At 41.2% G+C, this 22,862-nt stretch overlaps 3 protein-coding genes across 11 annotated transcripts in view; 1 reads left to right on the top strand and 2 right to left on the bottom strand.

Moving 5' to 3' along the window:
- The window catches only part of ryr1a (ryanodine receptor 1a (skeletal)), a 49,240-nt gene extending 42,040 nt beyond the window's left edge, over positions 1–7,200 (bottom strand). For all 9 annotated transcript variants that reach the window (XR_004616053.1, XM_034606676.1, XM_034606682.1 and 6 more), the window contains exons 1-6: positions 6,991–7,200; positions 2,773–2,892; positions 2,583–2,681; positions 2,439–2,459; positions 244–318; positions 33–111 (exon numbers count right to left, since the gene is read on the bottom strand). Coding sequence is in view for 8 of the 9 variants with exons in the window: in XM_034606676.1 (XP_034462567.1) it covers positions 33–111; positions 244–318; positions 2,439–2,459; positions 2,583–2,681; positions 2,773–2,892; positions 6,991–7,038 (442 nt within the window). In the remaining variant the exon portion in view is untranslated. The remainder of the gene's footprint in view (positions 1–32; positions 112–243; positions 319–2,438; positions 2,460–2,582; positions 2,682–2,772; positions 2,893–6,990) is intronic.
- A 904-nt stretch (positions 7,201–8,104) lies between these two features.
- nfrkb (nuclear factor related to kappaB binding protein) lies at positions 8,105–17,170 on the top strand. Its single transcript, XM_034606463.1, has 26 exons — positions 8,105–8,226; positions 8,588–8,725; positions 8,823–9,024; positions 9,142–9,269; positions 9,348–9,519; positions 9,729–9,833; positions 9,921–9,994; positions 10,071–10,155; positions 10,254–10,449; positions 10,705–10,816; positions 10,907–11,033; positions 11,127–11,204; positions 11,287–11,363; positions 11,450–11,496; positions 11,842–11,902; positions 12,002–12,176; positions 12,279–12,385; positions 12,933–13,056; positions 13,228–13,307; positions 13,449–13,645; positions 13,773–14,043; positions 14,132–14,293; positions 14,411–15,109; positions 15,843–15,949; positions 16,251–16,386; positions 16,501–17,170. Exons 2-26 carry the CDS (start codon positions 8,600–8,602, stop codon positions 16,639–16,641), a joined length of 3,789 nt encoding a protein of 1,262 aa, XP_034462354.1. The 5' UTR covers positions 8,105–8,226; positions 8,588–8,599; the 3' UTR covers positions 16,642–17,170.
- tmem45b (transmembrane protein 45B) lies at positions 16,067–22,828 on the bottom strand. The gene is made up of 6 exons (XM_034606467.1): positions 22,695–22,828; positions 19,502–19,700; positions 19,203–19,415; positions 18,922–19,106; positions 18,576–18,718; positions 16,067–17,416 (listed from the first exon to the last, which is right to left on the bottom strand). The coding sequence occupies exons 2-6, from the start codon at positions 19,689–19,691 to the stop codon at positions 17,305–17,307; spliced, it is 843 nt and encodes a 280-aa protein (XP_034462358.1). The 5' UTR covers positions 19,692–19,700; positions 22,695–22,828; the 3' UTR covers positions 16,067–17,304.
- Positions 22,829–22,862: the final 34 nt, after the last annotated feature.

Genomic DNA, 22,862 nt, shown 5'->3' with positions numbered 1-22,862 from the left:
GAACACAAATGACCAGTAAGGTTCATAGCTACCTGTGGAGTCCTCCTGCAAGCCCACATCAAAAGCCAGTTTGTCCGTCAGTGAACGCGAAGTAGTCAAACAGCACAAGTACTGCAGGATGGAGAGTTGGTTTCAGACATACATTCAGATTAGAGAGTAATCAACTGCAAGGTGAGCTGCTGCTTAGTGGAAAAGACATCAAGGAGCAGCAGAAGCCACATACTGGATTGTAAATGTGCTCACCATGCTGGAGTGTGTGTGCTTAAGGAGGATGGCGTGGCCATACAGTAGCGTTCTGTGACCCCCTCCTTGTGATGACTGCGTGAAAAGGTAGAGGCAAAGTCAGTTAAATGAACGAAAGATGAAAAGAGATTTTCATATTCAAAGTTGTCCCTTGAAACCCCCTCACGGTGATAACTTAAAGGCAATATAGAAAAAACAATAGGGCCGTTCTACAGACAGCAACGGGAAACAAGGAATACAAACTACAGCTATGTCTGACAAACCCTAACCGAAAAGTAGGTGTAAGAAACTGGAAGCACACGAAGTTGTCTCATAAATGGAGAAAGGTTATATTATACACTACCGTTCAAAAGTTTGGGGTCACCCAGACAATTTCGTGTTTTCCATGAAAACTCACACTTTTATTTATCAAATGAGTTGCAAAATGAATAGAAAATATAGTCAAGACATTGACAAGGTTAGAAATAATGATTTTTATTTGAAATATTAATTTTGTTCTTCAAACTTTGCTTTCGTCAAAGAATGCTCCATTTGCAGCAATTCCAGCATTGCAGACCTTTGGCATTCTAGCTGTTAATTTGTTGAGGTAATCTGTAGAAATTTCACCCCCCGCTTCCTGAAGCACCTCCCACAAGTTGGATTGGCTTGATGGGCACTTCTTGCGTACCATACGGTCAAGCTGCTCCCACAACAGCTCAATGGGGTTGAGATCTGGTGACTGCGCTGGCCACTCCATTACAGACAGCATACCAGCTGCCTGCTTCTTCCCTAAATAGTTCTTGCATAATTTGGAGGTGTGCTTTGGGTCATTGTCCTGTTGTAGGAGGAAATTGGCTCCAATCAAGCGCTGTCCACAGGGTATGGCATGGCGTTGCAAAATGGAGTGATAGCCTTCCTTATTTAAAATCCCTTTTACCTTGTACAAATCTCCCACTTTACCAGCACCAAAGCAGCCCCAGACATCACATTACCTCCACCATGCTTGACAGATGGCGTCAGGCACTCTTCCAGGATCTTTTCACCTGTTCTGCGTCTCACAAATGTTCTTCTGTGTGATCCAAACACCTCAAACTTTGATTCGTCTGTCCATAACACTTTTTTCCAATCTTCCTCTGTCCAATGTCTGTGTTCTTTTGCCCATATCAATCTTTTCATTTTATTGGCCAGTCTCGGATATGGCTTTTTCTTTGCCACTCTGCCTAGAAGGCCAGCATCCCGGAGTCGCCTCTTCACTGTAGACGTTGACACTGGCGTTTTGCGGGTACCATTTAAAGAAGCTGCCAGTTGAGGACCTGTGAGGCGTCTATTTCTCAAACTAGAGACTCTAATATACTTGTCTTCTTGCTGAGTTGTGCACTGGGGCCTCCCACTTCTCTTTCTACTCTGGTTAGAGCCCGTTTCTGCTGTTCTCTGAAGGGAGTAGTACACACTGTTGTAGGAAATTTTCAGTCTCTTCGCAATTTCTCGCATGGAATAGCCTTCATTTCTAAGAACAAGAATAGACTGGCGAGTTTCACATGAAAGTTCTCTTTTTCTGGCCATTTTGAGAGTATAATCGAACCCACAAATGTGATGCTCCAGATACTCAACTAGCTCAAAGGAAGGCCAGTTTTATAGCTTCTCTCACCAGCAAAACAGTTTTCAGCTGTGCTAACATAATTGCACAAGGGTTTTCAAGGGTTTTCTAATCATCCATTAGTCTTCTAAGGCGATTAGCAAACACAATGTACCATTAGAACACTGGAGTGATAGTTGCTGGAAATGGGCCTCTATACACCTATGTAGATATTTCATTAAAAACCAGACGTTTCCACCTAGAATAGTCATTTACCACATTAACAATGTATAGAGTGTATTTCTGATTAATTTAAAGTTATCTTCATTGAAAAAAACAGTGCTTTTCTTTGAAAAATAAGGAAATTTCTAAGTGACCCCAAACTTTTGAACGGTAGTGTATATCAAACTAATAACTACTATAAATTAGGCTGATTTAAAATGACAGGCATTCAATTTTCAAAAACACAGAAAAGGTTGAAGCTTAGGCTTACCTACGACATAAATCTATTAGGTAGTGTGAGCTAAGTTGCTTTATAATAACACTGAAGAGGCTGTAAGTGGAATAGAGTTGTGACAAAAACTCTCAGGCTGCACAAAAAATTAAATGGGACACTGAAAGGACGAGTGAGCAAACGTACCCATTTGTCCAAATCGACAGCCTGTGGTTGCCAGGTGAGAGAGAGGAGGATCATGGGACATCAGGTCAGAAAAGAAACAAAGTTAGTTTCAGTTGATGAATGAACAACGCACCGCACCATCTCTGTTCAGTGTTTGGACGTTACCTCATCCACAGAAGAGTTGGACAGCATCTCCTGCAAAGCCCGCACGGACAGGGACTGCTCCAAGATGAAGCAGCAGATAGCGAGGTCTGGAGGGACATTCTGAAATGCAGCACGAGCAGCAAAATGGTGAGTAGCACTGATTGATAAAATACATTCTCAAATAAATGAGATAAAAGTCTCCCTCCACTACCTGAGCATTGGAGGTGGTCTCAAGGAAGCAGAGACGATTCCCGAAACCTTCACATGACAGACACAGCTTGATCTGTTCCTTAAGAATAGATGCAGTGCACTGCAGCACCACTTGATCGTCCTACAAACACAAAACAGGTGGAAAGTGAAGGAGGAGTGCAAGAGGAACTGATACACAACCAAGACCTCCATGTAACCTGTAACTCTCAGGCAGAACAAGTATTTTAAACTGTTCAATTTCTAATGTGATTAAAATAAAAGAATAAAGACATAGTATTTTGATTCTGGGCATTTTTCTTCAAAGCCACGTGCCAACATTGCCCAATGTAACTCGACTGTTGAGTGTAAATAAAGATGAGCGAGGTGGCAGCCCCCATAGGAGAGCGAAAGCGTCTTGATCGCCCCCTGGTGGCTGGCTGTGATTCAGATCATAAACATAGCCTCCTCATTGTTAGTGGATGGGACATTGACCAAATTAAAAGTTAAATGTTAAATTAAATGTTCTCAAAAACGATGTACAGTAGTTCTTATCACATCGATGCATGTTCAAGTGTTCATGTTTCTGGTAAGTTTGGTTTTAATTACTTGATGCTATAAAACAGGCTTAGACGACATGATTGACAGCTGAAACTGACTATAGTGATTGGTCGAGCTTTAGTATTGTGGGACCTCAGTACGACCAACCCTGATCATTACTGCGCAGACTACGGCTCCAAAAGGCACAAGATGGCCGCTTTCGTACCTGTGATATTTTGGCTTAACCATTTCTGGATAGTAAGAGGAAGTGGAGATGCGTTGTTCATATTTATATACATTCTATGCTTTGCATGTATTGTGCTAGCAGTGGCCAATTGTTAGCCTGAAGCAGAGATGATTAGTAGGTCATTTTCAAACATGTTGATTTAGCTGACTCAGCTCCATCGGCAAAAGGATTCTGACACCTTTAATATATGCTGTTCTGTAGAACTCTACACGACTTGTAAAATCTGAGTTCCCCTTAACTGCATTCTGCAGTTCTGACATCACATTATGTCTGTCTGTCACATTTAATGGGTTAGCATCGTGAACTGACAATCCATGGCTCTGACAGCTCAAAGTCGTCTCCGCAAATCCAGACAGCATAAATATCAAAAGAAATTGGGGCAATACATAAACAAAATAACAGCTGTTACCCTGTACACCTTTTCCTGACCTTCACAACTATTCTTTCTGTTATTGCATTTCACTGGGCCTGTCACTATCCAGCTCTAATCCCCCCGCCTCTGTGGCCCCCCAGACACCAGCCACTCCCCCGCAGCTCTCTATTTCAGGCCGCTGCACCTGCTGTTCACACATCCCTTTCTGGAGAGCTACAGATATTTAGGGTTTGACGGCCAGGAAACATAGTGGCCCACATCGCCGATTCAATAATGCGATTAGTCAGCTCACTAGGGAGAGGAATATTCAAAATTACAATTTGGCTCAGCTCAGCTCGAAGCTTCGTGCTCAGCTGTTGGTGTTTTCATCTGGAAATACTTCTGGTTCAGACACAGCTTTAATCAAGGTACATGTAACGAAGCAACAAATGTCTGTTTAGTAAAAACCGCTGGACATATAGTTGTTGCTTGGGTTCAACTTTGCAATTAGCTTTAGTTTGTGCTTTATGATCTCTGAAGTCAACTGAAAACTGATTCTATAATATACAGACTGCTGATTTTGACAATAAAACAAATGTATTCTATTTTGGAATATAATGAGAATATAAAAAAGTCTGTAAATGTGATATTTCTTCATTTATAAAGGAATGTATGGAGGAGGTGATGTGATTTGTTTCTTCTCTTGCTATGTGTTATGCTGTGATTGTTTTTTGGATTGTCTCGTCGTGGGCACACTGAGGCAAATTCCAAACAACTGAGTTGTGTGGCAATAAAGTATTGAATCTTGAATCATGTACAGTACAAAATTTAAGTGGAGACACTGGCAACACAGGTTGTTAACATATTCAAGTTAACATCAATGGGAACATTTGAGTGAAGATTAGAATAGAAACTCATGCAAAGGGGAGGAAATTATAACAACTCCAGACAAAAGAACCAGAGTTTAGATCTAACACAAAACTATTAAACTGTGCAAAGGTGCAGTACAGAGAAGCAGTTCTATCAGGCCTGTATAACAGCTTGTGAGAAGCACTATGGTAAAAGGGAGTTTGTACAGTGGCCTCTTGATCAGGTCATGAAGAGATGGACTATAAATATATATAGTCATAATTATCATAGAACTTTTCTCCTGTACAGTAGACAACTAAATCAGACTTAAGACTCAAGCATCTGAAAATCCTGGCACCTTAAAGATAAGGTGACACCCAAATATAAAAGACAATTTCACATGCTGTCAATCCCACTATAGCATATGACAGAGGTGAGCATTGGGTTTCTGTCACTCTCTCCAACACAGACTGACTGAAATACAGATGATAACATGAGGCCAGCAGCTACATGTCTACTACAACATTCCACCAGACTCCACCAGAGTACTGCAAAAACAACCTGACGAAGTGAGCATGACCACGATATCCGCAAATATATGTATTTTTATATATATATATCAAACTCTTAACCCTTAATTGACAATTGATATTTTACAGTTTAACCATAACTTGTTTTATAAATAACTATAAATAAAAAGAAAACACAAATACAACCAAATATATAGAATTTGAATGTAGAAAATAAACAAAAATGTTTATACCTAAAATATAAACATACATGCATATATTTCCTGTATTGTTTACTCTGAAAAATCAAAGTTTCATGTAGGTGCATATCTGCAAACATTAACGCTGATACTGATAAGTGTGTGAAAGGCTCAAATTGTCCGACTGATAAATCGGTCAGGCTCTAGCTTTGAATCCAACATCCGATAATAAAGACTGTCAATAATACGTCAGCAGTGAAGGTCTCACGTGGACTGAAGTAAGCAGGTGCTGAAATGGGCCAAGGTTTGAACCTGCTAATCTTCACGCAGTAAATATAGAAGTCTGCGGACTTCAGGGTGAACAGTGACAAACTGACAGACATATGCACAGACGCACTGTTGACATATTTTCAATTCAGTGTGGGTTTCAAGACGCAAGACAATGCCATCTCGAAACGTGCTTTCACACTTCTGTAGCTGCTAGATTAAATATGCAAGAGAAAAACTATTTGAATAATTTGTGCTCATAGGACTCATCCAAAATATAAAGTAAATATTTGTGCGTATAGCAAAAACACAGACGTCAGTCACAGGATATGCAGCTTATACTCAAGTGGTTGTGAGGAACTAAGCTTTAAATGATACTCACATCCTGCTTACTCCAACATCAGGGACTACAGTTACCAGGGTCTAGAGAAACTCAAGTGACATTGTGTGGAACGACTATTATAGCTGAGTATTAGCACTGACTGCTTGCAAGGCCACAATGCCCTTCTGCTGGCACAGAGGTTTAACGAGGAGATCTGATAGCTCAGCAGTGAGTAATGCAGCAAAAATAAACTGATTTCCACTAAATATTTCACAACATGAACTCTGTGTTCAATTATACCAACATTTAAAAAACTCCAAAATCTATGGAAACCTCTCTAAGCAACAGATGTATTAATATTAAAAACACAAGTTAACTTAGTGCAGTAAAGACCTCAGTTTATTCTAAGGGTTTACACAAGAGTTTTTAGATTATTGCATATTAGTACTTGTAAACATTTATGGTTTACAAGTACTAATATGCAATAATCTAAAAACTGATCTCCATCTCTCCTATGATATATTTATTTCCTATGAACATATGATGTGTGATTTGTATCGACAATAATTACAAATAAAACAATTTTAATCTTTAGAAGCTGGGACCTGTCAAATGTATTTCTTTTAAAGACGGAGATGGGTGAGTAGTCCTTGCGATAAAGACAATAGCTGATTGGTTCCTAATCTGTTTTATCTACATGTGTTAACTGGCACCTGGCACCACAAGCTTTTTTCTCTCCGGGACACAACAGTGACATGTCAAGTAACTGAAGGGATATAAATAGATAACAATACCACCTGTGCTTGTCAATCTGGGCTCCGAGTAAAGAAAGTAAGCCAACACAGAAAACGTTTGTCCACTATGTGTTGTGAAGTGACACGTTAATACACGAAAGTTGTATTATTAGACTGAATAAGTTTTCGAACAGTTTGACGAGAGGCAGACAGCATCACTTACCGTACGCAGGAACTGAATCTCTTCCTCTCCATCTGCACCTTCTGCCATCCTCCCGAGGCATTAAAGGCAAAATCTTGAGAGAAATGGGGAAAATGCTTCAGCTCTGTTACTCCTGGTGCCCGTACGCCCTCCACATAAGGCAAGACAATGTTGGTGAAGGTTTGTGAAGGGCAGTGCTGGTGCTGTGCCCCTCTCAGGCTGTGTTACAAGGCAGAGGGGTTGACAGTTGCTCCCTGTTCATTACAGCAACATAAAGAGGTGGAGCAAGCTGACAAAGCTGACCCAGTAGCTCAAATGTCCCTATAGATAGAGTCTCTACACTATTGTCTCGCACTGTGTTACTTGAATGATTTCACAAAAGTAAGACATTACATTTCAGAAAGTGACAATTATCATTATCATTGCAATTTAAATACAATTTTTAAAAAAAAGAGCACATCAATATAAATTCAACTGGCTGTTTAATGGCATAGCAGGCTTTTTGAATTGTGGGTTTTCATTAAATGTATTTGTGATTGAATCTATCGGGTTAGATATTGTTTTTGATTGTTTCATATAACTGAGTGCTGCACAGATGGGATCAAGTAACCGTATGTTGTTTGTAAGTTGTGTTACTATTAATACAAAATCTGCAATCATTAGAATGTTTTTTAATGAGACTCAAGTGGACATTCTCAATGTAAAATGCATGGAACTAGTTTACTTCTTTATCACAATACTACACCACATTGATCATATGGGTTGAAAATAGCCTAAGTTTACCTCCCACTGAGCAAAGGGGACAACTGGCCGGGGGCCCCAGGTCCTCAGGGGCCCGTGGAGGTTTAGGTTTGCTCCACATCCTCTGGGTCAGCAGAAACGGCTGCAGCCCCCCCCTTTCAAAAAACATGAAAGCAACTTGAGGAAATGCAGTGAGGGAAGCTAAATTAAACCTATTAGCAACATTAGCTGTGGCTAGCTAGCTACTAGCAGTCAACCATTGGTTAGGGACTGAATGTGTTAAGTAACACTTGGGGTTTTTCCTCCAGTGTTGAAAATACTGACTGCGACAAAATGTGAAGATTTATGTAAGAAAACTTTAAACTCTTACAAAATATATTTACCATTTATTCGTTGACTTCCTGTGGAGGGCAGCAGAGCGCGCGAGCGGAGCGGTGTCAAAGTAGTAGAAGAAGAAAAATGGTCCGTCGGTCAAACAGTTCCCTCTTCGTTTCCCGAAACAGAAAACAGTGTCAGGTAAGAGCTGCTGCCTGTGTTTAACCCCCCGTGTCAGTTCACTCACAACATCGATACCTGCCTACACATCTTATTGTGTATTACGTTGTCTGCGTTGAATATTTAAAGGGGAATACAAATGCTTTAACGGGCTCTCTTGCTAACGTAGCTCTTAGCATAGCTCGCTAAGTGGCTAATGTTTTGACATTGGTGAATCCTCACTAATATTGGTGGTTTGTTGGTTTACTACCTGACTATTTCAAAGCTGTAAACCCGACAGTGTTTGCAAGTTGAATGGCTGGAAGGCAAACGCATCAGCTGGAGTTATGTGCAGATTGAAACGAGAATGTGTCTGACTTAGTGGGTTTTTCAGTGTGCACAGACTTGAAGAAGAATGAATGCCCTCACACACATGCTGACAGACGCTATTGATCCAAAAGAAGAAAACGATGGACAGATCACGGAGGAATGCATGCTGGGAGACTGCAGGGTCAACCTCCCAGAGGACCTGCTGGAGGACGTGAGTTTGTCTGCTCTTGTCTGCGTTGTTAGCTCTGTGTGCAGGTTCATATACACGTTGCATTCACATTTGCTGGTTTCCGTTTGTTTTTCCACAGCCGGACATCTTCTTCTCTGTGATGAGCGAAAGCACCTGGACTGACGCACTGACAGATTCCCAGAGGCAGCACCTTCGTCAGTTTTTACCACAGTTCCCTGACGACAACGTTGCGGAGCAAGACAGCACCATCAGTGACCTATTCAACAACAAAGATTTAAACTTTGGAAATCCCCTTCATCTTGCACAAAAACTATTCAGAGGTATGTCCTATTTACCCATTTATTCACTCACCAAAACCCCAAAATGTGTATTAAGCTGGATGAATTAATAAAATGCAATCAATAAAACACTTTGTGATCACGATTGTTTCAACCCAGATGGTTACTTCAATCCCGAGGTGGTCAAGTACAGGGAGTTGTGTGCCAAGTCTCAGAAGAAGCAACAGTTGTATTCCCGCCAGCAGTATTACCACAGACTGCTGAAGCAAATCCTCGTCTCCAGAAAGGTATTTTTTGCCAGAAGTTTGAAGTACAAAGCACATGCCCTCATGCAGTAGGTACTTCAATTTGTCCTTTTGTTGTAGGAGCTGCTGGAGTTTGCAGTTCATAATGGTTTGGACTTTCCACCAAAAAAAAAGTTGCCGGCCAAGAATCATGCTGAAATGCGGGAGCCAAGGGTGAGAAGAAGATTGAGCCGCATACTGAAGGAGGTCAAAAATGAGTGTGGAGACAGCAATGCTTCATCTGATGATGACGGTCAGTCTGTTCTCGTATTATTATTCAAATACCTTTTATTTCTAAAGCACTTCCCTGAAATTAGAGTTCACAAGTTGATTTAGGTGGTGGGCACAAGCAATAGTGAAACATGCAAAATAAAAAAAATATGGATTAAAACATCAGTAGGAAAAAGCTGATTTATTTCAAACAGATCTTATTGAGTCTTTTGTTTATCTTTATGCCTGTAGACATATCGTCATGGACTGCAGCACCACAATCACCTTCCTCTCCAACTCCAACTGTTTCACTCAGAGTCTTCCCCAGCCTCTCTACCCAAGACATGAAGAGTACTGGTCAGTGATTTCTGCAATATCCATATGACGTTGCCTTTACTGTATGAATGACTGAATGATGCTAAAAGAAATGTTATTTCTAAACAGAGAAAATAGAACTGGGTGAGCGAGACTTGAAAGTCATGCTGCAAAATCATCGAGAGAAGAGGAAGCGACAGCCTGTAAGTGCTTTTTAAAAATCCATAGCATTTAGTCTTAACTTGTACATATGTAACACTAATGATCGATTTTATTCAGGACCATCCGGACTTGATGACCTCTGATATCCATCTTGGAGATGTACTTTCAAGAGCAAATATTGGTCGGAAGGGGACTAATATGTGTGAGTAAATTAGTATTAAAAAAGAGAGAACCTAAATCAAATTATCGCTTCATATCCCAGAGTTTATAATATGTATTTCTGTCTTTCTTATCTTCCAGTACTCTTTGATCTGTCTCTACCTAAGAAGAAAATGAGAGATGAAAGGAAAAAAAAGAAAATGAGGACAATAAAAGTTGAATCTGAGGATCCCTTTGAAAGTCTTGCACCTACAGACACAGCGTCAGCCCCACAAGGGAACATCATCAACTCCCTGCCCGACACGCCGTCTACTCCACTGCAGCACATCAAGGAGGAGTGAGTCTTGTACCACACAGTTGTCAAGAACATTTAAGCCTTTTTTAGACTCCAGAAAACGTCTGGACAATTGTTAAAAACTCTAGAGAATGTCTAGACCTCTAACTCCGTGATTTGGGTTCTCGCATACAGCCCCTCTGCATAATTTCATCCATGTGCACGTCTGAAAGCAGCTTTACAGTATTGTTAGTGTAATATATATTAGTCTCCTGCTATATTAGATATAACTAATGTAAAGAACCGTTATTATTTCAGAATTGTGGAGGAGTGTCAGAGCAGCCCGGTTGCAGTTGAGGAAATAGCTGTCAGCTTTTTCAGCTTGTTGGAGAGCATCTTAAGGACAGAGACTCTTGCCAGCACTTCAATGGTATGCACTCATTAAAGAGTCTCGCATAATTATCATATTCCTAATTGATCACAGTTATAACATTATAACATGTACGGTTTGAATTCTCAGTTGGAGGAGAAAGTTCAGATGTGGCAGTCCTCTCCAGCAAGTTCCCTCAACGTGTGGTTTTCATCTGCTTCCTGTTGGTCTGACTTGGTTCTTCAAGCTCTGCAGTTTCTTGCAGGGGAGACTAAAGGTCAGTAGCGTCGGTCACTCACAGAGAACTAGTCCGACTCTAGTTTTCACCCCATGTTACTCACTCACTTACACTCTTACTTTAATCCATCAGATGGCATGATCGCGCTCCCCAGTGGCTTTGCTCCATTTGTGGAGTTTTCCGATGAATCTCAGCAGTGGAGGTGGATTGGTAAGAAGTTCCTGATTGATGAAGGTCTTGTTGTTTGGGGATGATTCTGATGATTGAGATTAATGTCCATGACGTATTTCAGGCCCTGCTCATGACACAGAGAAGGATCTCAGTGCACTCTTCCAGTTGTGGATGGACTCTAAAGATTTAGTTGTCAAGGTAGCACAGTTATTACAAGTACTGTCTTATCACTCACTTGTACTGTGTTGTTATATTTATATCTAACTCTTTTTTGTTTTCCACAGACAGAAAGTGAAGACATGTTAGAGATGACTTCTCCCACACAAAGAGTGTAAGATTCTGTCATTCACCAATTATGATAACAGTTGATAGGTAGAAAATTAAATGATTATTACTTTTTGGGTAGTTAAGATAAGATGTACCTTTATTGATCCTCTGTACAGGAAATTCTAATTTGACACAAGGAGAAAAGACTAAGAAATAAAAATAAGAATGGCAACAATCTAAAAATATAACAGAAATACTATATACAACATTAGACTGTTCTGTAAATGTGCAATGTAAAGATAAAAGTTATGTGATTGGCAGGACATGCTATTTTTTATTTTAACATAAAGTGTTTTGAGTTTTAATATCAATGCTGTTAGTTAACAGTGTCATGTCTTTAACCAAGCAGTTCGACTGATTATGTGGTGCGGCCCAGCACTGGAGATGAAAGACAAGTGTTTCAAGTCCAGGTTTGTTCTTGCCTCTGGAATAACTGTTTTATAACATTTGGCCTCTTTTACCAGGACATGAACTCTTTACAACAACAGACATTTTTTTGTGTTTTTTAGGAGCAGCAGCGATACAACCAGCCACACAAAGCCTTCACCTTCAGGATGCATGGCTTTGAATCTGTGGTGGGGCCTGTTAAAGGAGTGTTCGATAAAGAGATGTCTCTCAACAAAGCCAGGGAGCACACGCTGCTCCGCTCGGACCGACCGCCATACGTCACCATTCTCTCTCTGGGTTAGACCGGCTGTTTCACTCCTACATTTTCAAGAGAATCAGTGTTTGCAAAGGAAAGCACTAACATATTTCTGACTTCTTTCCCCTGTTCTTCTTCCATAGTGCGGGATGCGGCAGCCAGGTTACCCAATGGAGAAGGAACAAGGGCAGAGATCTGTGAACTGTTGAAAGACTCGCAGTTTCTTGCTCCAGATGTCACTAGTGCTCAGGTGTGATTGATTTGCTTTCAGCTTTGTCAGGCTGTGTTACATCTACTACATTTACACTTTAGTTTTAAAACATAGGAGTGCTGCTCTGTTTCCATCTGCCATTCACACTAATAGGAGTTTTTAAGCACCAAAAACGGGAAACATTATTAGCCCCGTTTTATTTTGAAAACTGGGGCTGCATTGTAGATGGGCAAAAACTGAGACGTTTGGAAACACCCGCAGTCATCCGCATATACTTCCTGATTTGTTCTCATCAGTCACGATTGGACCACCAGCGGTAAATGCAAAACAAGAACAGAAATCCCTGCCCCTAATTTTTACCATTGTAATTTTTAATTTGTAGTATTAAGCAACTAAATTCAGTTTACACAATCTGCTTCCTGTTTACACGGGTATGCACATGCCCAGTATAGGTGAATGGTCACTTTATATGCGGTTTCAGGTGTTGGCATGGACGGGGATTATCACTGGTTGCTGAGCTTCTTTTACTCTTGTTACCTTTAAGCTGTGTCCTAATGGTTAGTGATGGTCTTTGTTTTCCACACAGGTGAACACAGTTGTCAGTGGAGCCCTGGATAGACTTCATTATGAAAAAGATCCTTGTGTAAAATATGACATTGGCCGCAAACTGTGGATTTACCTGCACCGTCATCGCACTCAAGAGGAGTTTGGTAAGCAACAACTGTAGTTTGTGAGTGGAAGCAAGTCTGAAGAGAAGATGTCTACTATTTCTTACTCTAGACTCTGTAGTTTTAGAATTTCATAACATCTTGACCTTAAAGATCAAACCAGATTTTTAAAAAAAAGTGCTGATTCTTTTTTTCTTCCTTTCTTCCCCCCAGAGCGAATCCACCAGGCTCAAGCTGCGGCTGCAAAAGCAAGAAAAGCTCTTCAGCAGAAGCCTAAACCTGCATCCAAGCCTGTGAGTCCACTGCACTCTACATTTTTCTGTAGAAAAAAAACAACTAGTTGCATTTCACAGATCAGAAATCATATATATTCTGTCTGAGAAAAGCACATTTTAGTTGCTGATTGTGAATCTCATTGCCCATTTATGTTTTAGAAGCCTGGAAGTAAAGACGGCGGCAGTAAAACCCCTGGATGTTGGGAAGCGGGACAGGATATTGGCTCCAATCCTATGTCACCAACTCCAACAACACCCACCCCAAACACACCTGGAACCCCGAAGTCACCCTTACCCTGCGCGGCCACCACGCCGACAAAAACTGTAGTCCCAGAGACAATAAAAACCAGTCCAGGGTCAGACACAAGATATTTTTGTTCTTATTTATATTGTACAATAAATATAATACATGCATGTTTCATCTAAGCTATTTGAAACTAAATCTTCTCTTGTGATTCCCTGTTTTCCTCCTCGCTCTCCCAGTGTTCTCCTAGTGTCCCCTCCTTCGTTGCCTCAGCTGGGAACCATCTTACCCACCACGAAGGCTGGCCCACCAGTGTCACAGACGGTCACGTCTCAACACGCTGCTCGGATAGTGAGTCATCTGGCGGCGGGCTCCCTTCCTCAGGTGCGGGTAGTTTCTACTCAGGCTGGTTTGACCTCATCGGCAGGAAGCCAGCAGGCCACACTGGTCCATCAGACCCCACATCAGATCAGGATGCCGCTCTCAGTGACAGCCAAGGGCATTTCACAGGTAACCAGAATAACAAAATTGAGCATAAGATGAATAGCTGTGTTTGTTTTGTACATTGCAACTGTCTAATCAATTTACTTTTCAATAGACTGTGGTGTCTTTGCCTCTGAGGACTCAGTCTGGGAGTAGTCCAGTCCAGGTGCCAACCACCCTGTCTGTAACTGTAGCTAAACCTCAAACTGGATCACCTGGAAGCCCGGCTAACAACCCTGGTTCCCCTGCTATGCTCGCCAGCTCCCACATTAAACAGGTGGAGCATTTTGTGTTAGAAGGGATATTTGATCAGTTAGGTCGACTACCAGTTGGACTCAACAGTCTCAAAGTACAAGAAGGCTGAATTTGGTCTTTTGCTTGTTTTTCTTTCCAGGTGTCTATCACAGGACAGCTGGGAATGAAGACCGCAGGAGGAGCAGGAATTCCAATAACTGCTACAAACTTGCGCATTCAGGGTAAAGATGTGCTACGTCTTCCGCCATCCTCCATCACTACAGACTCTAAAGGCCAGACGGTGCTGCGGATAACCCCAGACATGATGGCGACTCTTGCCAAATCTCCAGTTGCAACCGTCAAACTCACCCCTGACTTCCTGGGCACCGCCACCAGCAAGAGCATATCAGCCACTCTGCACATGACGCCGTCCCACACTTCCTCTGCCTCCATTACAGGGGAAGTACAGACCACTAAAGCGGGCCACATCACCTCCACCTTGTTGAAGGCGGCAGGAGACATACGTCTGATGCCGACACTGGCTGTCACGGCTGACCAAAAAACGAGGACCTTCTCCACCGTGACGTCACCTGACAAGGGTGGCGCCACCATTCGGATAATGCCGGGGCTTGGTGTTATCCCTCAGAAACAGGGTCAGACCATCACAATGACCACCACTACTGGCAGTAAACCAATCACTGTGTCCACTTGTGCTAATGTGGTGACCATGGCTGCCAGCGTTGTAGCTAGTGCCAAGGGGATCACAGTGGCTCCTGGAGCCTCTTGTTCATCTCTGACGTTGGGAACAGCTACGGCCACTGTGAGGCAGGTCCCTGCTACAGTGGTTACTACACAAACAGTAAGAGAATCATTCATTTCCTTTTCAGATTCTTTCAGATGAGATATCTCTATGATTATGGCTTTTGTACAGCAAAACCCCATCTAAAAGAACCACACACACTTCCCACTCTCACACCTTATACATATACCTTTTTACATGAAAACCTTTAGGAAATAAATGTTGCCAATTCTTTGTCACATTCACTCTCCTTCATGTTGCTTTCCTTCCTACATCTGTGCTGTGTGGAAGAACACAAAGCAAAGACCAAAAGTATGAAACATATTAACGTAAAGATCATAAGACTAATGCACAAAGCAGTGAGGGCCCAAATGCCTCGCTGAATCGAACTAACTCAATCTTTTCCTCTCGAGAGACGTTAGATTTAATGATCAGGATCATATCAGCTTTTTCCTCAGTTTCTTTTCTCTACAACTGTCTATACGGATTTCAGTAAAAAGTTTTGATAGTTGAATATCAGCTGATGCTCTTTATATCCACACATACACATATTTTGGAGTACTATTAGAAAAGATGAAATGATGAGGAAGCCTATTATGTATTCAGCGACATAAGCCACCTCTTGACTACATGTGGTGCGACTGAGTGTAGTGTACAATGTAGTTAAAGTGCCCTCTGCTGGACAAACTGTGTGATGACACCATCTATTACCCCAAGCATCTTTGTTCGTATTATTAACTCTGAAATAAAGATTTCATATTGGCTAAGGAACAATGCTTTTCTTTCACCATAGGGGAAGTTACCTACGCGAATCACTGTGCCGATCTCTGTCCTCAACCAACCACTGAAGAGCAAGAGCGTAGTGACCTCATCGATGGTTAAAGGAAGCCTGAGCGCAAAGTAAGTCTCATAGTCCTCTGTTATTTATGTTAGTGTATTTATTGAGAACATTACACATGTTAAGACCTTCTCCTAATGGAATAAATACTATTTTTACTGTAAAGATTGTGTAATTTAGAGATTTCCACTGTATTTTATTAAAAAAAATTGTGAGATTCAATGCTTTGATGGTCAATATGTCAAGGTGATGGCAGCTACATTTACATACTGTTTCTCTTGACAGAATTTCTCTGCAGCTTCTAAGTAACTGACATGTTGGTTTTTTTTGTGCCTTTTATTTTCATTTCTCTTCTCTGAGCAGCCTCAGCAGCCTGGGCAGGAACATCATCCTCACCACGATGCCTGCTGGCACAAAGCTGATTGCAGGAAACAAACCAGTCAGCTTTGTCACAGCACAACAGTTCCAACAGCTTCAGCAGCAAGGACAGGCCACACAGGTAAATTTACAAATGCGGTCATATATATATATGACTATTACCTATAAGGAAATGCTAAATAGCTTCTTAAACAAACATGGAGCCAGCTGGGGTGAACTATCTTTCTTCCTCTAGGTTCGCATCCAGACGGTTCAGGCACAGCAGCTCCAGCAGCACATGGCCACGGGCTCTCCGAAATCAGTTTCCACGGTCGTGGTCACAACAGCACCGTCACCCAAATGTGCACCTGATCCCCCACCTGCTCCTAAACAGTAATCCTACCTGCTCAGCAGTGACTCGTAGGTCCACTCCAGCACACACATGCCTGTATTTGGTGATTGTTGTTACAGTATGTCATAAGCCTTTATTTTCCAAGTTGGACAATCTCTAAAAAAAGCAAGAAACATCTTTCTTTTCTGTGTTCAGACTGAAGTTTTCATTATTCGTCTCCTGAATTGTATTTGCTAGAGCTGAAAAGTAATAAAAACATAAATAGGCTAAATCAGGCAGTTTACAATGGCAATCATAAAAAGTCAAGATTCGATATTCTACATTTTCCTTTCAATTGTCGACAAACTTGGGAAATAACTTGTTCTGTGGTTATTTTACCAAAATCTCCTTCAAAGGCACAACTTTCCAATTTCTTTATGACTGTCACTTGAATCTTGTGTTTGTCATTTCATTAAATGTGTGATGAAATACAATATTGGCATGTGTGAAGTGAGTTGGACTTACTTTGACTTGTTTTTTGTTTGTACATCATTAGTTCTCTTACCAGTTGTTAAATAAAACATAATAACAGATAGATTTTTGTTTTTTCATTTGTTAATTTTTACCAAAGAAAAATCTAAACGACATTGGGCAAACAGTAGCTCGAGATGCACACAAACCACAAACATAGAAAATTAAATAAAAAATTGAAGAACCAAAACACAGCCTTCACTCTTCATCAGACTCTTCAAGCAAAGCTTTCTGGCAAATTGTACTTGAGGATGTGTTTCTCATTCCGATTTCTATATCCTGTGCCTTTCCTGAGAATCTCCTCACTGTGCTGTTGGAACAAGAGAGGAACACTTTAGGAAACATATAAACAACAAACATTTCACAACTGACTTTCTGCTATTGTCCTCTCTAACTCAACTCAACTTCCAAAAAGTCGTCCTCCAAAGTAACGTGCAGAGAAAGAGAAATATCTAAGAGGTCCAGTATAGACCAGTACTACTGCTGCAGAGCAGGTTTTCAATTCATATGTGGAAATCATGTTCTAACAGTGTATGCATGAAGGTGCACAAACATGTAAATGAATGATGATCATGTTATACTCATGTTTTGACTGCAGAGTAAAAGGCAGTAATGCACCAGTAAAACAGAGGAAGACAATGACAAGACTTCAAAGTAAAGGTCGCATGCAGATTTCAGAACAACGACTCATATCCTTAAGGCAGAGTAAAAATACATGTCAACCATAAAACACTTCAAGAGGTTCAGAGATCAGAATATAACTCAAAAAGTTTGAATGTTGAAAGAATGTTCAAACTGGAATGGAATGGGAAAATAGGGGACTATATAGAATATCGATTTATTTTAATGAAACAATCAGATCTATAAAATGGGGTAGTGGTAGTTAACAACTCTTTTGAATGACTCCCAGCCATCGTGTCACTCTGATAAGTGAAGTGACTTTGAGATGAACCAGTCCTGCCCAGAATATGTGTGACTATCCCTCATTTCCCCTGCACTTAAGATAAAAATACACAAAATCCAGGTTACCTGTGCTGAATTATTAAATCATTTACAGTCAACGTTAATTAGAGTTTTATTTCACATAATTTCTTTGATTCCAAATGACTATCATGTATTTTCCCTCTGTGTAAACCTATAGCTGTTGGTTTTGTTGCTGTTGGTTTAGTTGGGAGTCGTTGAGAGTCGTTGACCCACTTGCCCCCTGTGAGTCATGTGTCCTAAGGTGTGAATGGTAGTTAAACTTCCTGGGGATGGAAGTCAGGACTGTATTGTTTGCAGTATGTACATAGAACTGAAGAAGCCTCTTGGATGAGAGGTGAAACGTCGTCAAGAAACTCAACCAAGTCCAGTTCACTTGTTTTTTAGTATTTGGCTCTAACTATGGCACATTCTATAATTCTGATTTAGTTGTCACACACAGGTAATGTAATGTATGTAAGGGTATTTCATAGGTGAGGGATACTTACCAAGAAACCACACACACTGTGCAGGCGACCAGAAGAAGGGCGACAGCTAAATGCCAGCAGAAGCACATTGTGACAAACATGGCGTTGTTGTGCATTGTCAAGTCCCACTGTTCTCCGTTTAAAGGGTACAGAACAAATCCAATCTGAAACAACAAACAGTGTTGATAAAAAACACTGTCTGCATGGGATGCTACATTTATAGGTGTTCAAAAAACAGCGTTTGAATGTGTGACACGTGTCAAATCAATTCAAAAATATTCTGCAGATGTATAGTATTATATGGTACCGTGTTTATGGACACATTCACAAATCACATTTAACACATTTCTGCATTTCTGTAAATCACCTGGAAGAACCACGAGCCCTGCAGGATGAACAGACACCCCCTGAGCAGCTCCAGAACAAAGTTGTCTCTTATGAACACCTCCAACATGGTGCTCGCTGATCCAGCAAACACAGCCACGAGCAGCAGCGAGTGGATGTGGGCGTCCAGAAGGGGACGATTTTGCACATGGTGATAGAACAGAAAACCTGGAAGATAGGGGGGAGAGTCAAACACCGGAAACAAATACACGTCTGAGAAGTTCATCGGTGATCTGAAGGAAAAAGTTCAAACTCAGAGCTTACCTTCTACAAAAAGAGCAATGGAGAGGGCAAGGCGGTCAACGCCAGGTGGCACCTGTTTGGATTTGGTGCTGGTGACCAATGCTATCCCTGAGATCCCAAAGAACAGATACATGGTGCCGTGCTGCCAGTTCATCAGCTTCACCCACGATTTGTTGTCTCTGTCGTACAGGTGGGCGTGTGGCCCATCCACCACAAACTGTTCCACCATAATACCTGCGACGACAACGTAAGACAAATGAGTCGAGGGCAGATTTGGAGGGTTTACGCATGCAGACGGATTGAGGAGGAAAAAAACTGACCCACAAATGAAGCAAATATTTTGGATCCCCCTTCGATGTAGTCCATTTTTTTAAATAAAGGTGGCATGGCCTGTCTTCCCTTGGGCTGACTCGTCCTCCAGTTTTGTTGGAGAGTGTGTTTCACTGTCAGCCAAAAGCCATAAAACAGGAAGAAGGTACCAGGAATGGCATGTCCTCCAAAGTTGGCCATCGTAAAGCCCTAAAAAAAAACATAAGAAATACACCAGAGCAGTTAATAACGTACATTTGAGAGAATCACAATGTTTTATTTTGGACCAAACACTTTTTTCCCTATGAGTGTGACAGGAGTCCGCTTTGAGGTGAAAGTGCAGGCTGATTATTTTATGGTGTTTAGAGCCACATAATGATTACAAGTCAAGTGACAGCTGAAGGAAAGGACAGGGGAATAAAAATGGCAGCTGGGAATAGAATGGCTGTGTCACTTATCCCTATAGTGAGGTCGCAATTTTGTAGTGCTGTCCGAATGTTTAGTGAACACCCTATATAGTGGACTCATTGTTTCCCACAATGCATTGTGAAAAGTAGCGTGCAACCGATGCTCACTAACCGAGCAAAATATACCATCATGTATTGCGCTCGCAGCGGAGAGACGAGAGGAGAGAGGGCAGCGGGAATAACCACCTGTCGTGCAAATGTAAATACGAGCAGAGCGGCGCATCACAGAACAAACAGAGGCAAACAAGTTTATTTCAATGTGCTTTTTACCTTAAAGTATTAATACTAAGTGTAAAATAAACATTTCAAATTTATTTTGGGATTTTCCACTGACGTTAGCACTTTATTCTTCTGCCAATGAGCTCACTCTCATAAGTTACTATATACGTTAGTATTTATAAATATATATATATATATATATATACACCCACAACTGCACACCAACCCACAGCACCAATGCAATCATCAAGTTTGCAGATGACACCACTGTGGTTGGACTGATTCACAACAGCGATGAGACTGCCTATAAGGGATGAAGTCTGCAAACAACCTATAGCATCCATCTCCTCCAAAACAAAAAGGAGCTGATCATCAGTTTCAGGAAGAGGGAAGAGGAACCTGCTCCCCTACAGACGTAGTGGAGAGAGTGACTAGCTTCAAATTCCCATAGGCACACACATCTCCCAGGAACTCACGTGGACAGACGACACTACCTCTCTGGTGAAGAAGGCACAAAAGCGGCTCTACTTCCTACAGACGAGCTAAACTGTCCAAAGAACTGCTGGTGTCCTTCTATTGCTGCACTGCGGAGAGCGTACTCACCTTCAGCACCCTGGTATGCCAGCTGTTCTGTGGCTGACAAGAGCGCTCTCCAGAGAGTCACCACATCAGCACAGAAACACCCAGCTACCTTCACTGCGGGTCATTTACAGAACCTGCTGCCTATGATCAGCCACAGACATTTGGACCAGTGCAAAAAAAAAAACTAACACTGTGCTGGTCTTAGGGTAATATACTGTTCACAGAACTACACACTTCCTCACATACAGTATGTCGGTGTGTATTATTGTTTATATCCATCCCTGTTTTATGCTAAATTGTGTTATACAGCTGTGCAATAAAGGCATTCTATTACATTTTATTTTATTATATAGTAAAGTAGGGGTCAGTGAATGAGTGGGTGATTTATTCACAGCAAACACATTGACGTGAAAAAGTCAAATAGATCGCTGAGGTATTCATGAGATGTCTGTAAATTGCTGGAATGTAAAGCCTATAAGTACCAGGTGCCATTCTATATTCACACAACTTGTTGATTATGAGTATTCTGTACTTCTGTCAAATGTATAAACTTAAATAGTCATGTTGCCAAATGAAAACACCACTCTAAAGGGAAGGGCTCAGTGAGGTAAGTGAACCCTTGAACCCAGACAATAGCTGCTCATTTGTCTTGCAAAACTGAAAGTCAGAGCCTGTGACCATCACATCGTCCGTGTCTAAACGGACTGAGCAGACTGTCTACAACTCAGACGAACGACTTAATCAGCTGCTCTGCCCGGGAGTATCGTTTGTGTGTCCGTATGTTTGTTTGTAAGCAAGTTTACACAAAAAAAAAAACTAAATGGATTTCCACGGAAGAACCAACTCAATATTTACTCACTTTAAAGTGGCGTTTTTTAAAGTCTTTGCCGTTTTCCCCTGGGAATGATTAATGGATCTTCGTGCGAAAAAATGTGTTTGTCCACATCAAAGATAGTTGGTGAAAGAGGAACTGCCACTCTGCACAACCACAGATAAGAACTACTTCAGTTTCAACAAAACCAGTACAGTGAGACATCCTCTTTATAGTGGATCTTATCAGTGCACTGTCAGGGGTGGGGTCCCAACTGAATCTTCATTCATATTATACCAGTAATTTACACTTAGCCTTGTTTTTTAACTTTAAGTATTTGAATAAAGAAACTCATAAACATTATGGTTAGTGTGAAGAAGAAGTTTGCATATGTGTCTTTAGGGAAATACTACTTATTATTAAAGGCCTTATGAAGGCCAGTAGAACTTGAATGAATGAATCATCGATAATAAATACAGCTCGAAGCAGAAAATATTCTAATATAATATAAATAAAAGATTAACTTATCTTACTTCTCTATTCAGATTTTTTGTTGTTGTTGTAACTATCTCCTATGGGAATAAAGCAAGTGTCAAGACCTGCACTAAAGCATGCTGTCCTAGCTCAGATGTAGAAATGCTGGTTGCAGTCATTTAAGTGTTAGTGATTGAAGGTTATGTAATGTGACACCGAGGTATTTATACAAGAAACTAGATACAAGGATTTAGCGTCACTTCAAATTGAGGTTTTATTGTCCTGTTTGTGGCCGATTCAGTTTCGAAACTGACCAACATGAGGAAGATTAACTTCCTCCTCTCGTCCTCAGTGACAGCGGGTGTGAGTCTCAAGTGTTATTTTTATAACCCACACATTTGGTCAAACAAGTTTTTCTTGACTACCCCTGTTTAACTTGATGTCACGACAACTTCACATCACACACTGCATCTCAGACATGAAGGCAAATGAGCTGAGAGTAATTACCTCGAGCAAAAAACACTGAACTTTCACAAATGTGATTTCCACCATCTGAAGCACAAGCTGTACAGTGTCCTCTCCACAGATACTACCTGTGAAACTGATCCTCCGTTCCCTCAGCTACAATGTGGTTAACAAAAATGTACAAACCTTATCGAACTCCCAAATGCTCTGGAGATCAGGTGAAATCCGTGAGTGTTAGCAGCTGTCAGAGTCTTGTGTGAACCGTGCACACCTGTTCCCTGCACTTCAAACCTGTATTGACATCACAACATGGCCCCACCCATAATTTACATTGGTTTCTGAAAGCGAGGGACG

This window comes from Hippoglossus hippoglossus, chromosome 14 (assembly GCF_009819705.1).
Source record: "Hippoglossus hippoglossus isolate fHipHip1 chromosome 14, fHipHip1.pri, whole genome shotgun sequence".
Lineage (NCBI taxonomy): Eukaryota > Metazoa > Chordata > Actinopteri > Pleuronectiformes > Pleuronectidae > Hippoglossus > Hippoglossus hippoglossus.
Note: the sequence above shows the minus strand (reverse complement) of the source record. Positions and strands in the feature narration are given on the sequence as shown.

Excerpts from the sequence above, each read along its gene's own strand:
- tmem45b (XM_034606467.1), bottom strand. The coding sequence starts at position 19,691 with ATGGCCAACTTTGGAGGACATGCCATTCCTGGTACCTTCTTCCTGTTT. Across the intron at positions 18,719-18,921 it reads AGGGCTCGTGGTTCTTCCAG|ATTGGATTTGTTCTGTACCC; the intron begins GTGATTTACAGA and ends TTGTTGTTTCAG. Across the intron at positions 17,417-18,575 it reads ACAGTGTGTGTGGTTTCTTG|CACAGTGAGGAGATTCTCAG; the intron begins GTAAGTATCCCT and ends TTGTTCCAACAG.
- nfrkb (XM_034606463.1), top strand. The coding sequence starts at position 8,600 with ATGAATGCCCTCACACACATGCTGACAGACGCTATTGATCCAAAAGAA. Across the intron at positions 13,646-13,772 it reads ACAATAAAAACCAGTCCAGG|TGTTCTCCTAGTGTCCCCTC; the intron begins GTCAGACACAAG and ends TCGCTCTCCCAG. Across the intron at positions 14,294-14,410 it reads CCAGCTCCCACATTAAACAG|GTGTCTATCACAGGACAGCT; the intron begins GTGGAGCATTTT and ends TTTTCTTTCCAG.